Genomic DNA, 16,582 nt, shown 5'->3' on the forward strand with positions numbered 1-16,582 from the left:
GACTAGAAACCTTCAACCTTCAGCTCTACGCCCCCCACCGTCGCATCATCTTCCTCATCCCTCTAGTCAATCCTCCACCTCCATCACGAGGCAAATCAACATTTTATTGATTTGGATCTTGACTCTTGACTTGCAGATCGGCCTTGTATTGATTTGGTTGTGTCACAGCATGGTTGGCGGCGGCGGCCCAATGCAAAACTAGTGAAGTTGAAATGGGTTCAAGGTGGCGCTTTGGTTGATGATTAACCGAATTAGGGTGGTGATTTAAAAAGTGTGGTGGTCGGGTTATGGGTTTCAATGTGAGTTTGGTGATTGAAGAAGTGTGGGTTGTGGCTTCTGGGATTTGATGATTTTCTGGTTTTGAACTTTCTGGGCTTGTGGCTTTGGGATTTGATAATTTTGCTGGGGTTTGAGAAAATGAGGGCTTTGAGAATTATGATTTCGTTTTTTAGCTGAATTTTTTGGTTTTCTGTGTGTTTGTTTCTCAAGAAAATTTTTGGGTTTGCTGGTTTGTTTGAGGGGAAGAACATGAAGTTCATGTTCTAGGGAAAGAAGAAATGAATTTTCTTATGAAAAAAAGAAAATGAAAAGTTTAAAAAAAATTAATTAGATTAATGTTTATTTTTAATTTTTGTTTAAATTTTCTAGGGTCACGTGGGAGGTCTGGGAGGCGGGAAGCTAAAGTGGACAGCTGAGGTGTCACTCACATGAGTAGCATGTGAGTTTTGGCTGAGTGGGCTTGACACGTAGAATTATTATATTATTATTTTAATGAGTTGGCTTGACAGGTGAAGTTCTGCCAGACACATGATTTTTCCATTAGTTGGTTGACGGCAATGACCATTTTAAAAACGATTTTCTTTTTTTAGAGATAACATATTAACATTAGTAACGAAATCAATTTTTGGACCAAAATGGGAATTAACCCAAAATGTAAGAACAAAAATGTATTTTCACCTTAAATGAAATCGACCCTTATCAAACTCAAAAGAAACAGAAAAATTGAGAAGAGAAAGTAATAAAATTGAGAGAGAAAAGAATAAACTAAGAAAGTGAATTCGATCCAACCACCATTTTAGCGAGTTAGATTTTGATAGCTTGTTGTCCTTTTATATATATATATATATATATATATATATATATATATATATATATATATATATATATATATATAAAAAACCTTTCTCATACCTATTTTACCCTTGGGATTCTTATTGTTTAATGATTGTACCAAAACTAAACCTATTTATCAAGGACATAATCTAAAATAATAATATTTAAATGAAGTGGTAAAAAAATAGAAATTTTAGGGTACGTTTGGTACACTGAATGGGGGATTACAACTAGAATTGTAAACTTTATTACTAGTAATAAAGTATGTTTTAATATAATAACTAAACATATTCATTAGTTTGATTGTGAGTTACAACATTAGAATGAAACTTAACATTTATTTTAGAAAATATTTTACTCATACAATTATATCTCCTTAAAAATTTTTATTTTTAAATTTAAGAGAGATATGTGTTATTTTTTATGATTTTTTATTTTTATAATTGTTAGATGTATATGGAAAGTTTGCTTATTTGAAAATATATTAAGTTTTAAAATTATTGCATTTACTGAGGAATAGCTAATACAACCTTTTAAAGAAGAATAGTTATTCTTCATTTTGAAGAATAGCTATTCATAAGGAATGACTATTCCTTATAATAAAAACATAACTAAACTAAAGAATAACTAAACCATAGGAATAACTATTACATTACAGCACCTGTAAGGACACAATTTGCACCCAAACCCAAAAAATAAGATTGGGATAGGCCCAAAAAGCCCAATACAATGAATTTGTAGAGAGTGGGCTTGAAATCTAGGTTCTAGTGATTTTAAATAACAAAAATAATGAGCTAGATTGCAACATCAGATGAGATAGTTTATATAACAAAAATTGTCCTCGGACTCAAGTCGAGGAGACTAGATCCTACATTTCTCTTTCTCAAAGACAGGTTACAAATATTAATCTCAATGTCTATAGTGTTTCCTTTCTTCTATTTTTTGATCCCCCTCCTGAATGTCTTCTCCTCCTTTTATATCATCCTTCTTCCTCTGTCCATCCTCCACATATGGATCAAATTACTGGTTTGGATACTTGTCCCATCAGCCCATCTCTAAAGTCTTTGGAGGTAACTATAAGGCTAAACCCTGATACTCAGGCATCACTTCCCCATTAATGCGGCCAGAGGTTTAGCTGCAGAGCATTTAATGCGGCGGTAACAGCTTTATCTTGGATATTTCATAGCATTTCTTCCTATCCTGTACACCCACCATGCATATCTTTACTTACAAGATCTCCTAGAACATCGCTTTTGGACATCGGGCAACCCTTTCCTATCTTGGCTTTATTTGCTGAGGACGGACTCCTCCTCGGACCACCTTCCAAGATGACCTTGATCAGCCTTTGTCACTTTATTCATCAACACTGCCTCTTGAGTCGATATTCCCACATCCTCAGACCATTTAGTGTCCTCGGATTGGGCCTCTGGCCTAGTACATATTTCTGGGTTCATTGACCTTACAACGCCTATTACAGTCTACCAAACATGCCCTTGATGTTTGGTATATTGTAAAATAAAGTGTTAAAATAAATAAATAAATTTTTTTAATTTTTTATTTTTATACAAGATAGAATTTCTACTCTAGCCTAATCTAAGTGTATATGTGTGTGAAACTCCCTCCTAGAGACTTGAACCCTAATCCTTACCCCCACACCTCACAAACACTTATACTTGTGGAGTGACCACCACACCAAGGGTGTGCGGTGATAATAAAGAAGTTTTTTAAGTTGCTAAAAACTAAATTTTTCTTAGCACCTCCAATGTAAATGCTCTTAGTGATCAATGTGAAGGAGTAACCACATTCACTAATCACTAAGTATTAATAGTACTAAGCAACTAATAAGTTGGAACAAGTTAATTGGAGCCTATAATATTAATAATTCTATATCACAAATAGGATAATGGAGCATCAAGCTCTCAACTCCACATCTAAGAGCATTTGAATCTCTTATAATAATAATAATAATAATAATAATAATAATAATAATAATAAGAGCATTTGCAATAATCAATGAAAAATAGAAAAATGTATGAATTTTACACATTTAATCTCCAAAATTACTCACATCAGTCTAGTTAAAAATGTATAAATTTGCAAAATTATTACAATAATTGTGTAAATTTACACTGACACTATTCACTTTACATATAGTTTTTTATTTTTTTTACGTATCCCAAAACTAAAGAAAAAGAATGCATGATGGTTATTGTATGTAAAGAAAGTAAAATAATTAAAAAAATCAAGAAAATTTGATATTTTAATGAAATACAGTGTAAAATAAACAATCTGATGTGAGGTGTTTTGAAAAGTGAATATGTAAAATAAAAATGATAAAAAAAAAAAAAAAGTAGATTCTTATACTAAATTAGATAAATTTTTTTCCAAGAGTTGACATGAATGCTCTAAAATAAATGATATTCCTATCCATGCCAATTACAAAGTACAAACTATTCCTCAGCTCGGATTGGTCAATCTGAGCTGAGTAAATTTGACTTCAACAACCCAGAGAAGCTAATAAGAACACCCCTCTCACTATACTAACCCTGGATTATCCATGGAAGTACCATCATATTAATTTGACTTAAACAACCCAGCAAAATTTCTGCCAGTTGATAATGATTATAAGGTGTTTTGGCATTTTGGGCGCCTCCATTAAGGACTAAATTAAACTCGGTTGCTCTCAAGGGACAAAATCAATGATTTTAGGTATCTTTTACATCCAAGTTATTCCTAAACAATCATGAGGACTATACGCCAAAATAAAACACAATTTTGACAATGAATGTATATGTTGTCTTACATGCAAAAACTTTTAAGGACTGGTTGAATTGGAGCCACTGATCTAGGGAACAGAGAAAGAATACAAGGGATTTCCTAACCTATTCCAAAAGGAGGGTTGGCTTTGCTTCTTCCTTGTGATGATGACAATTTGAAAAGGTTGTAAAATCTTTTCGTATTTCATTTCCATGTCGTGTCAACAAGAAGAGAACAATATGAGCGGATTTTAAGAAGTACAATGAAAATCAGTCTTGAAACCATTTCTTTCCGTAAACTTTAACCCTATTATCTATCACCTGAGTAGGTTTTTTATTTTTATTTTTTTATTTTATAAAATTTATCGGAAAACCAGCACTTGACTGGTCAACTGAATTTTTGTAGTGAAATTCATAAGGGTACTCTTTGGAGGGAATAGTTTTCACACTCTTGTTAATGTATACTCCAGTACATACCACGTCAATATTTTTATGGTGATGTTCTTTTTTGTTTTTTTATTAATAGTCTCATTTGAAACACGAGATTGGTTATTGTGTAAATACAATGTACAATAAGTAGTATATTTGAGAATAATGCATATGTTGGGGATATTATACAAAATAATAATAGAAGAACAAGATTAATACAAAAGACAAATAGAAAATAGATAACCTGGAGGCACTATATCGTTTTCCTTAGACAATATTTGCCCCCTATACTATTGTTGCTAAAGGGTTATTGCAAATTTGTCCCCAAGATACAACCAAGACGTTGGATTCTACAGATAACAATTCTGAAGAATGACCACAGGATTTCAAGTGAACATAACCCTCTAATTATACCCATAGGGTTATGTTTCATCAAAAGGCACGTATGGAGAGTTAAAATGTTTCATAAAACCGTTAACAAGACTTGAAACCTCTTCAACTTTTTTGAACAATCACCAGAAAATTTTGCAGAAAATCCTGTTTCGCGATTTTCGATCGATCAAAAATTACTTTCGATCGATCGAGTGCTCTTTTCAATCAGTCGAACAGGAACAGTGATCGAGTCATCCAAAAACTCTAGGATTTTTTCTTTACCATTTTCGATCAATCAAGCCAAAGTTTCGACTGATCGAAAATACTGATTTTCGAATTATCACTTAAAGAATTCCAGAACTTCAATTTCACTTTATGAAACCATATTCTCCAAACTCAAATATCATTATTACAACCTATCCTTGTATATACATATATATACAACAGCATATTCCCGGTTGATTCAAAGAAAGAATACTATTGGGGAAGGACATAGGGAGTTTGGTCCGCCATAGCTTGATAACCTCCAAGTTTTTCAATTAAGGGATTGTTTTGTCTTAGCTAAAATATTTTCTAAAAATTTTACTCAATTTTGCACATTTGAGGTTGCTAAAAATTTTGGTACATCGAAATAATTTGTTTGTTAATCAGGAGGGGCTCAAGATGTTTTTTTGATACAAGATAGAATTCTACTCTAGCCTAATCTAAGTGTATATGTGTGTGAAACTCCCTCCTAGAGACTTGAACCCCGCCTCTTGCCCCCCACACTCCACAAGCACTTATACTTGTGGAGGGGCTCAAGATGTTTTACTTTTACATGATCACTGCTTAGGGGTTTAATTTATTGAGATATTTATAAATATTTCATGTTCAACTTAAGAAAAAACTTGTTTATATTTATTTATTTTTGCAAATAAGTCAAGTTCAAGACTAGTTTTAAGCTTGACTATTAAGTATCCATGAACAAACTTGGTACTTACCTCCATTAAAATGCAAATTATTTAGTATTTACACTGACCTTCCCTAGATGACTAATTAAAGTGCCTTAAAAGTCTTGAATTTCCTATTTTAACTGTCTGTTTTGAAGTAAATTTTCTTTTCTTATTTTCAAGCATTTGTTTGCATGTAAAATGTAGTCGAACTTGTAAAATATTTTCCATTGACTGTAAAATCCTTTATAAAAAAGTTGTAAAACATTTTACCCTAAAATTTTTGGTAAAATATTTTATAAAAACACACAGTGGCTTCTTCTCGACCCATATGGTGACTAAGTCACCAGTCTAGTGGGCTAGGCAATCAATGACAATGATCGGAGCTGCCGCTTTAATGATCGGTACCAGTGGTCTAGTTCCATTCCAGCAACTGGTGCCAAAGATCCGATAACTGAAACTGTCGTTCTGACCATACTAGTGCCTACAATTTAGTGGTTAGAGATATCGTTCCAGCTACTAGTGCTTGTGGTTCGATCACCAACCCTTTGGTGGCCGAGCCACTGATTTTGTAGTTTGACTAAAAATATTTTACTTGTCATATCAAACACTTAAGAATATTTTACTATAAATGTTTCACATGCAAAACATTTTACTTCAAAACAAATGAAACTATCACCCACACCCCTTATGAGAAGAAATTCATTATTACACTCACCTCCCCTTTAGTTGGTATTTGATGTACTTGTATTTCTGTAGTGGGGTAGAGATTGGAGAGGGGGTTGATATTTCGTGTTTTCATTTTCAAAGAAAATAAGTACCAACATTTCTTGTGGTGGTGGAGAGTGATTCTAAAATTTATATTTAAATTCACCTAGACCAGTCAATAAGTGGAGACTAGTAAATATTGCCGTGGATGTTAACATTTTAGTCTCAAACCAAGTGGATTGGGTTTTCAGCTGGGTTCCCAGAAGTACCAACAAGGTGGCTTGTTCTCTTGCCAGGTGGTCTTTGACAAATTCCTTTTTTGGTTTCTTTGATGTTGAGCATGGGCATGGCCCTCCAAACATTGAAAATATTATTAGGGATGAGCTGCATGAGTTTGGGTTCCTTATTTTTCCTTTTTCCCGTCTTGTTGTATATCCCTTTATAGGTTATTTTTCCCATTGTATTTGCGGGTGATAAATATTTTCTTACCTTATTAATGTGTGTTTAGGAAAATTAAAAAACCAGCTTATTTTTGCTGCTATTCATGCACCTGACTCCACTTTTTGGTACTATTAATAAGTCTCACTGTACTATTTCAGCTAATTTTTACCTTTATCTACCGTATTTTCAGTAAAAAGTTTTCAATTTCAGTAAAATAAACAAATTCCAAACCGACCCTTAAAAAAAAAAAGGAAAGTAGTTTTTTAAAATACACTTGCTATATTATTATATATCATTTTCTCTCCTTGATTATGATAGTTTGTCAATGATACCAATCACTACAAGGTTGTCTCCAATTTATCAGAAAACAGAGGAAAATCTTTCTCTATTGAATTGAATTAGAAGAATCTACAATGTACAACTTATATACTAAAAACAGAGATGAAGCTAACTTCCACAAATGAAAACTAACTAACAAACTTTCTCGCATGTGACACTATACACTAACAACCATTCCCACGGGCTAGAACTAACTATTCAGTTATATATACACTAAGCTACACACAGTTTTACTACTTAAGCTACTGTCATTTTTCCTGTTGTATTGCTTCTTCCTTCACTGATGCAGCTTTCCTTGAAATTGATTCAGTCAAGTCCTCTTGCTTCTCAAGATTCTTCTTAACATTCTGATACTCCCCCTCAAGGGAAGCTGCGAAATGAATGTTGATCATCCCCATTCTACACACTAAACTAGAAAATTGATTGAAACCAAGATCCTTGGTCAGCAAATCAGCAAATTGACAGTGAGTTCTAACATAACTTGATCACCTTCTCAAGCACCTTATCCCGCACTACATGACAATCAATCTCAATATGCTTGGTCCTTTCATGAAAAACAGGATTTGATTCAATGTGCAGTGTAGCATGACTATCACAAAACAACAAAGCTTCTCTATTGTGCTGAACTCCAATGTCTTTTTAAAAATACAATAGCCAAACTATCTCACATGTAGCCACAGTCATGGCCCTATACTCTGCCTCTGCTGAAGATCTAGACACTGTGCATTGTTTTTTTTATTTCCATGAAACTAATAAATCATCAATGAATATGCTATAACCAGTCACTGATCTCCTTGTATCAAGGCATGCAGCCCAATCAGAATCTGCAAAGCCCTTCACATGTAATTTTGACTTTGATGAAAACAAAATTCCCTTCCCTGGTTCATTCTTCAAGTATTGTAATATCCTATAGATAGCATCCAAGTGAGGTTTCCTAGGCTTAGCCATGTATTAACTCAGCCTATGGACTGCATAGGTAATGTCTGGCCTGGTGATGGTCAAATACACCAACCTTCTAATCATTCTTCTATACAAACTTGGATCCTTAAGCTCTTCACCCTCATACTTACTCAACTTGATGGTTTGATCCATTGGTGCTCTTACAAGCTTACATCCTAGATATCCTGCATCACTTAACACCTCAAGAACATACTTCCTCTAACATAAAGCTATGCCTTGATCTAATCTTGCAACTTCAAGTCCAAGGAAATACTTTAAGTCTCCCAAATCCTTTAGCTTGAACCTCTGATCTAATAACAGCTTAAACTTAGCAATCTCATCCTTGTTATTACTAGCCACTAGAACATCATCTACATAAACTAGTAAGATCAAGAAAGACTCGTCTCTCTGTCTAGTAGATAGAGAGTAATTAGCTTTAGATTGAACAAACCCTAACTCTTGATTCAAGGTAGTGGAGAACTTGGCAAACCATTGCCAAGAAGCCTGTTTAAGTCCATAAAGAGACTTGTTTAACCTACATACCTGCTCCCCCTGGCTATGAAACCCTGGTGGAATAGCCATATAAACCTCCTCAGTCAAATCCCCATGAAGAAACGCATTCTTCACATCAGGTTGAGCAAGAAACTAGCCCTTGATTGCAGCCATTGCCAAGAGACATTTGACAAAAACCACCTTGGCCACTGGTGAAAATGTCTCATTATAGTCAATCCCCTCCTTTTGAGTAAACCTTTAGCAACAAGCTGTGCCTTATACCTCTCCATAAAGCCATCAGACTTATATTTAACCTTGTAAACCCATTTACACCCTATAGGCTTCTTATTGGCAGGCAAAGAGGTCAAGGTCCAGGTGTTATTAGCTTCTAGAACTGCTATTTCAACAGCCATAGCCTCCTACCATTTAGGGTCAATAGCTGCTTGATAATAATGGGTAGGTCCAACAATAGAAGAGATAGAACAACAAAAAGTTTTATAAGAGGAAGAAAGGGACTGATATGAAAGATGAGAAGACAAAGGGTGAGAAGTACCTAAATGAAGAACAGTGGCAGTGGGTGATGAAGCAACCATGTTACAATGGTAGTCTTGGAGATAGGAAGGCTTCTTATGAGCTCTAGATGACTGTCTAAGAGGAATAGGATCAACAAGAGGTTCAGCGGGTTTAGCGGGAACATCATGTAGAAAATCATCATCAAGTTCATGACGAACTTGAAGGAGAGTATCATCTGAATTAGAGGAAACAGAAGAAGGAGTGAAGGTAGGAGAGTGAGATAGAGAAGAAGCATCATCAAAAGGGAGAGTGGAAGCACAAGGTAAGGGTACAATAGGTGCATCAGAAACATAAGAGGGACAAGAATTAGTAGTCTCATAAGGAAAAACTAATTAATGAAAAATGACATCCCTAGAAACAAAAACTAAATGGGATTTTAAGTCAAAAACTTTATATCCCTTGACATTAAAAGGGTAGCTAATGAAGATACACCTCCTAGACCAGGGATCAAACTTAGTCCTAGTTGCAGCAATGGTAGAAGCAAAACATTCACAACGTAACACCCTTAAATGATCATAAGAATGAGGCTTATGAAACAACAGTTCAAAAAGGGTTTTATTGCCTAACAAGGGAGAAGGTAATCTATTGACCAAATAAGCAGCAATTAAAACACATTCCCCCCAAAAATGAAGAGGAAGATTGGAATAAAATTGTAATGCCCTGGCAATAGCAAGAAGGTGTTGATGCTTTCTTTCCACAAAAAAATTCTGTTGTGGAGTATAGACACAACTTAGTTGATGAATGATACCATTAGAGCTAAAGAAATTAGACATATTAAATTCTAAAGCATTGTCAGTTCTTATTTGCTTGATTTTAACATGGAATTGTGTAACAACCATAGTATAAAAGGAAGGAAAAAGAGAATGAACATCAGATTTATGTTTCATCAAGTAAACCCATGTTGCTCTAGTGGCATCATCAACTATAGTCAAAAAAAATTTGCATCCATCCAAGTTAAAAGTAGAATAAGGTCCCCAAATATCCATATGAATAAGATCAAAGGCAGAATTGCTAGTGTAATTATTAAAAAGGAAAGGTAAACCTTTTTGCTCAGCCAAAGGACAAATGTCACAAGTATTATTACAAGCATTTTGCAAGAAAGGAAAAACTTAAGATAAGACTTGCAATCTAGAATCTGAGGGGTGACCTACTCTGAAGTGCCAAAGAGAAGAAAGGGCTCTATTAGAGGCAACAACAGCTGAAAAAGAACTGAAGGTTGAATTGAGTTTGTGATTGACTAGAAATTTAGCTAGAGCCGTTGAAGCAGTGTACTGAAGACTACCAGATTGTAATATGTATAGTCCATCAAGTTGTTGACCCACTCCAATCGTTCTCCAAGAGACAAGGTCATGAATAAAGCAAAATGTAGATAGGAAAACAAGGCAACAAGGCTGTGTATTAGTGATAGTACTAACAGAAAGTAGATTGAATGTGAAAGAAGGCACACATCGGATATTGTTCAGAGTAAGGGAAGAAGACAAAACAATGGTTCCAATGTGTGTTACTGAAGCAGTTTCCCCATTAGGCAGTTGAAATATAGCATTAGTAGTAGTAGTAATAGAAGACAATAAACTCACTGAACACACGATATGGTCAGTAGCTCCAGTATCAATGACCCAAGTATCTAAACTAAAAGCCTTTTTGATCACCACTTTAGCAGAAAAAATAGAATGAGAAAGATTAATACCTGACATAGCATTGGCAGAAGAAGACACTCCATGTGTAAAAGGTAATTCTTTCCCTCGTACTGCAGAAACAAGTGGAGAAGAAGGAGCAATCAAAGCTAGAAGCTGTTGACATTGCAAGGAGTAAACATTGAGGTGTTGGTACTTGTTTTTGTCAACAATTCTTGTGGCTGAGTGACTGTGACTTGATAAGCCATTGCTGTAGGCTTATTCTTAAACTTGAAGTCAGGTGGAAAACCATGCAACCTATAGCAGTTATCTCCTATGTGACCAGTTTTTCCACAGTGAGTACAAACTGGTTTATCTTTATTGTTGTTACTAGGACCATTGCTAGCAAGGTTGGAACCAAAATGTGCATTAACATTTGGCAATTTAGCAGCTAAAGCAGTAGAATCAACCTTAACAATTGCTGGATTTGTGACTGATCTTTGGGCTTCTTCTTGAATCAATAAAGAATAAACCTTGCTAAGAGATGGAATTGGATCCATAAGCAAAACTTGAGTCCTGACTTGGGAAAATGATTCATTCAACCCTATCAAGAATTTCATTACAGACTCTCTACCTTGTAAATCATTAAGCCTCTTGTTTATATTACATACACATTTTTCACAAGTACAAGAAGGAAAAGGACTCAGATTCTATAAGTGATCCCACAAAACCTTCAACTGAGTAAAGAAATCAGTGATAAACACCTCACCTTGATGAAGCTCAACAATTCCCTTTTGAAGATTGAAAACTCTTGGTCCATTAGTTTGAGCAAAACGATTCCTGAGATTATTCCAGATCTCTAAAGCAATTTCCTCATAGACAATGCTTGCTTGGAGTTTGGGTGAAACTAAATTGGTTAACTAGGTGCCAACCATATTGTCACATATGATCCAAGCTTGCACAGATGAGGGAGAAGACACTAATGGCAATGAAAGAGTAAGAGTTCCATCAATGAATCCCAACTTATTCTTGGTTAGCAAAGCTTTCCTTACAGCTCGAGCCCATGCTGAGTAGTTTTCTCCTCCAGTTAGGGGCTACGAAACAAGAACTATGCTTGGATTCTCTGTGTGGTGCAAGAACAAGGGATCATCCATTGGTGAGTCCTGCAAAGAAGTTGGATTCTCTGTGTGGTGCAAGAATAAGGGATCATCCATTGGTGAGTCCTGCAAAGAAGAAGAAGGTGCATTCTCTGTTGCAGAACCATTTGTAGTTGCAGCAGAAGCCATTGTTAACAAGAAAACAAGAAATCTTCTTAAAGGAAGAATGATTTTTCTCAAGAAAATTGAGAGAGAAAATAGAGAAAGTGTAAAAACCCTAAGAAACTAGGAAATGTGCTCTGATATCATATCAGAAAACAAAGGAAAATCTTTCTCTATTGAATTGAATTAGAAGAATCTACAATGTACAACTTATATACTAAAAGCAAAGATGAAGCTAACTTCCAGAAATGAAAACTAACTAACAAAATTTCTCACGTGTGACACTATACACTAACAACCATTCCCACATGCTAGAAGTAACTGTTCAATTATAAATACACTAAGCTACACACAGTTTTACTACTTAAGCTACTGTCGTTTTTCCTGTTGTATTGCTTCTTCCTTCACTGATGCAACTTTTCCTGTCATTGATTTAGTCAAGTCCTCTTGCTTCTCATGATTCTTCTTAACATTCTGATACAATTGATTTTGGTGCCTTTGGATCTAACTATGTAAGCTCTACTACAACTATTTGAAGCCTTGAGCTTACTCCATAATACTAGTGCCATGCACCATTTGAATTTTGATAACTGAAATATCAAATAGCAATTTTTTTTTTTGCAAGTTCTATGGTGTCATATTTGCTCTATAAGAATCTCCAAATTTTCTTTCTAAAATGTGTTAGTAGTATCGTAATAATCATAAAAATAATCTACAAGACAATTTTAAGAGATATGTCAACAATTGTAGTCTCTTTTGTTTCTACTTAATTTCTCTTGATAGGCATGATGTTGGTCTTCATTCAAATAGTTGGTAGGGACCTTATTTGAATTCTTCTTGGTGAGGATAAAGAAGATGGCATAAGTAGACAAGAACCTTGTCTTTTCCATCTTTTAAAATGGATTCCCTTGAAATGGAACCTTGTCCAATATTGTCAATAACTTTCTCAAAATGTTGACTCTGTTCAATCTCCTCAAAATTATTAGTGAAATTACAATGAAAAAAATATAATATTTATGACAAAATTTGGAATATTGGTTGAATAAGATTAATTAGACTAAAAAACCTAGCTCTGTCTAAGGAGATTCAATCTCTTTATGGATGGTATGGTGGGCCTTTTTGTGCTTTTGGGCTAGACTACCTCCTGGTATATCGTGACCCGAATATTCTGAATAAGAGAGTTGGGACCGGTTCAATTATGACCCACCCTGAACCGGCTTGTGTGCAAAGACTATGCCTTGTTTGCTGAAACTTTATCACGTGCCCACGGCAGACGCAGTTGCTACAGAAGAGCCACGGCAGACAAATATGATAAAATAATAATGAAAGAAATAAGTTACTGCTAAGGCAAAACAAGTGAGAAATCCTTGGTCAAAGCATAGAAAGAAAAACACATTCTGAGTGAGGTTACAAAGACGAGATGAGAAGTAATAACAATAAGTGAGAAAAAAATCGAAGAATAAAAGATTAGTTTGCTTGCTCACCGTGGCATTCTTATCTGCCACGGTGTGGGTATTCTCTCTTCCTATCTCTCTTGGCATGCACCTAGTGGTTCCAACTCACTTTTTCTTGTGTTGGATGGTATGTCATCCTAGCAGAACATTTCCCCCAAAAGAACCTGAACAGGAATCCAAAATAGGCTCTCCCTTCTCTCCAGCGCCAGACCATACCCTCTCTTACCTCTGACCCATGACCCATCACTCCTGTATTGGCTGGGTACAGGTTGGTGGTGTCTGGACTTTACGCATGCTCTACTTCTGTCCAAAACTTGTCCGCTACTCATGCGTTTACTATGGTCTGGAGGCTCGTCCGTGCATTATGCTGCTCATCCTTGACCTCTTATGACATGAACTATTTTTTGACTTCCCATTCTTTATGATCTACTCCCCTTAGGGACTGGGTCTTGCTTGATGGTGGGCTTTTCTTCCCTCGGTCTACTCTTTTTCTCCTTTCGTAGTCTTGCTACCATTTTCTGCCATACCACTTTGTTGTCCCTGCCGTGGTGTTATTTGACTCGTGCCTGTTGGACCTCTTTGGGCCTACTGCCTATTCTTCTTCCAATGACTCAATATGGTCATTGGTTTTATACTCGTGCTACTTTGAGCTTTTCTTGACCCATTTCATTGCTTGTGGGCTCTCTTGTCCCATTTCTCTCTTCTTGAGCATCCTTGACCCATTTGCTTTCCTTGGGCATCCATGACCCATTTTTTAATTCTGCATACCCATAGGCTTTTACTAACTCCCTTGGGCCTCCTTGGCCCAATTACCTTATTCCTCATCCTTGGGGCTCATGAGCTTCCCATTAGCCCCTTACTTTCTTACTTCATTACTTCGGGCCTGCCGTGACCCATGGTTACTTTGCTACGTCACATAATGCCCATGGGTTTTCTACTTCTCTTTCTGGGCTCCTTTAGGCCCATTTATGTACTTTATGGGCTTACGAGCCACTGATCCTGCCATCCAAGCTTAATGGTTCTTTTAACCATCCACTAACTCTTCTCTACCCATATTGTTGGGCTTCTTCCTGCTATTGGGTCTCAAAATGGTCATCAACATTTAGCCTCCTAAGCATATGAAGCGTTCCTGCTGTTTATATGCAAATAAAAGACTTTCCTATCATTTTTGTCTTTCCTTTATTCTTTCTCTTCGTGGGTTTTTTTTGAACAGTGGACCCCAACTTATATGTTTTTATTTTCTTGCCATGAACAATGTTGTCTCTTTGAATTTCCTAGTTTAGCACACAGCCTACGCTTCATTAATTCCATTCCTTATCTGATGGCTGACCTGTCGCATCCTTTGTGTTAGCTTTAATGACATTGGTACTTAAACATTCCAAACACAAACACTTTCTCCTTTTCCCTTTCTTCACCTTGTTCTCTCTCTCCAACACTACCATCCATTTATTTCGATGAATCGCTACACCATGACGCTAGCAAAAGGCCAAGGTTCTTCCCGCGGTAAGGGAAAAGAGGTTGTCTCCGATGATCCTGCTGCGCGAGATGTAGGCGAAGAGGCCGTCTATTCCGAATCGGATCATTCCGATGAAGAGAAGGCATGGCGCGATCCCGATAGTGAGTGCGCTCCTCTCATAGATCCTTAGTATGATACCTATGCCTATTTCCTAAAAGTCCCTGGTAATTACACGCTGCCACTGCCGAGCCGTGTGTGGCTTGCCCTTTGCCGTCACAACACGAACATATCTTGGGCTCCGTTAGCTTCTTCAATTCCTGATCTTGTTATCCGCCAAGGTACTTCGCTCCCCATGCCCATTCTCTTCGAATTTGGATTGGGTACTGCTTTGGGTAGGAAAGAATGGGTGGACAACGAGTTGTCCGACACGGGCTTTATGGAGGCACTATAGTGGGTCGGTGTTTTGAAGGTCATTGTTTCATCCCGTTGCTTATCTAACTATAGGGACCTCTTCAACCTCCACCACTTGGTCCGCTGGTGGTCTATTGCGACCCACACCGTCTTTCTCTCCTGCGGTGAGATTACTGTGACTTTAGAAGACATGGCGAACCAGTTGCTCGTGCTTATTCTTGGTGATGTTGACCCTGGTGCTTTAGAGCTCTCTCTAGAAGGAGGCCTTGGAGACCGAATTGAGGAAGGCGATAAATGGCAACGCAAAGTTATTGCATTGGGTCAGTTCTTTCTCTAAGGCCTCCGTCGCTGCTTGTCGTGCGGCCCTTGTCACGTTTTGGCTCCGTAAGTTCATTTTTGGCTCTCATCCTCACTATGCTGTGAAGCCTTTGTATTTTCCGTTAGCCATTAAGATATCTGCTAGGGTGGGACATTTGTATGTTCAGTTGGATATCCTGCGGAGTGATAAGGATCAGGCGAGTTCTTACCACATAGTTACCTCCTCCGTACACAGTACCATTCTGTAGCATCTGTTGTATGAGCGTTGTGCTAGGCATTTGGCAAAGTGTAGGCCTATCTGCTTTGCCAAGGAGAGATACCAATCTTGTCCGAGGGTCGTTACTGATTTTTGTGGCTGATTTGAGTCTGATTTTCCCTTGGCTTTTCGCTGGGTCAGTTTGAAACCGATTGGACATCCTGCTGTTGAGTTTTTTGATAAAGGAGTTGGGTTTTCTTGAAGAGCATATAGGAATTTAGGCACGGGCTATACATGTGCTGATTCTGTGATGGGTCCATTTGTTGATACTGTTGGGACCACTACCCCGCTGACTGGCTTTGAGGAGAGGGTATTACTTATTTGGTAGCCACTAATGCTGGGTGGTTGCCTTATCTGACTAACGAAGGTGTTATGTTTGTGCACTATCCTGCTAACAAGGTGAGGAGGTAGTTTGAGTTGGATCAAGATATCCCTAATGACCTTTCTTCCCTTATGGAGTCCCCTACTTCTATTCATACATTCCTGCGGCACACTGCCTTTGAGTTTTGGAGTAAGCGTTTTACTGTAGTCATTATTCCAGGTTCACAGAGAGATGGTATTTATACTGCTGCCATGCACCAATACTGGCAAGCTGTGATGACCTCATTTGAGAAGGAGTTGATAGGCAAATGTGGGTTTTCTCTTATTCCTCCTGACAGACTTGGTGCAGTTATTTCTGCCAACCCTCAGCTGCTTCTGCCCTCTAAGTTCGTGTTGGCATACG

At 36.8% G+C, this 16,582-nt stretch overlaps 1 protein-coding gene across 1 annotated transcript; it reads right to left on the reverse strand.

The window, feature by feature from the left end:
- Positions 1 to 7,335: 7,335 nt before the first annotated feature.
- On the reverse strand, positions 7,336 to 11,324 carry LOC142625062 (uncharacterized). The gene is made up of 7 exons (XM_075798771.1): positions 10,922 to 11,324; positions 10,239 to 10,838; positions 9,085 to 9,419; positions 8,794 to 8,937; positions 8,570 to 8,647; positions 7,564 to 7,708; positions 7,336 to 7,457 (listed from the first exon to the last, which is right to left on the reverse strand). The coding sequence occupies exons 1-7, from the start codon at positions 11,322 to 11,324 to the stop codon at positions 7,336 to 7,338; spliced, it is 1,827 nt and encodes a 608-aa protein (XP_075654886.1).
- Between the last annotated feature and the right edge of the window lie 5,258 nt (positions 11,325 to 16,582).

Source organism: Castanea sativa, chromosome 2, assembly GCF_040712315.1.
Source record: "Castanea sativa cultivar Marrone di Chiusa Pesio chromosome 2, ASM4071231v1".
NCBI lineage: Eukaryota > Viridiplantae > Streptophyta > Magnoliopsida > Fagales > Fagaceae > Castanea > Castanea sativa.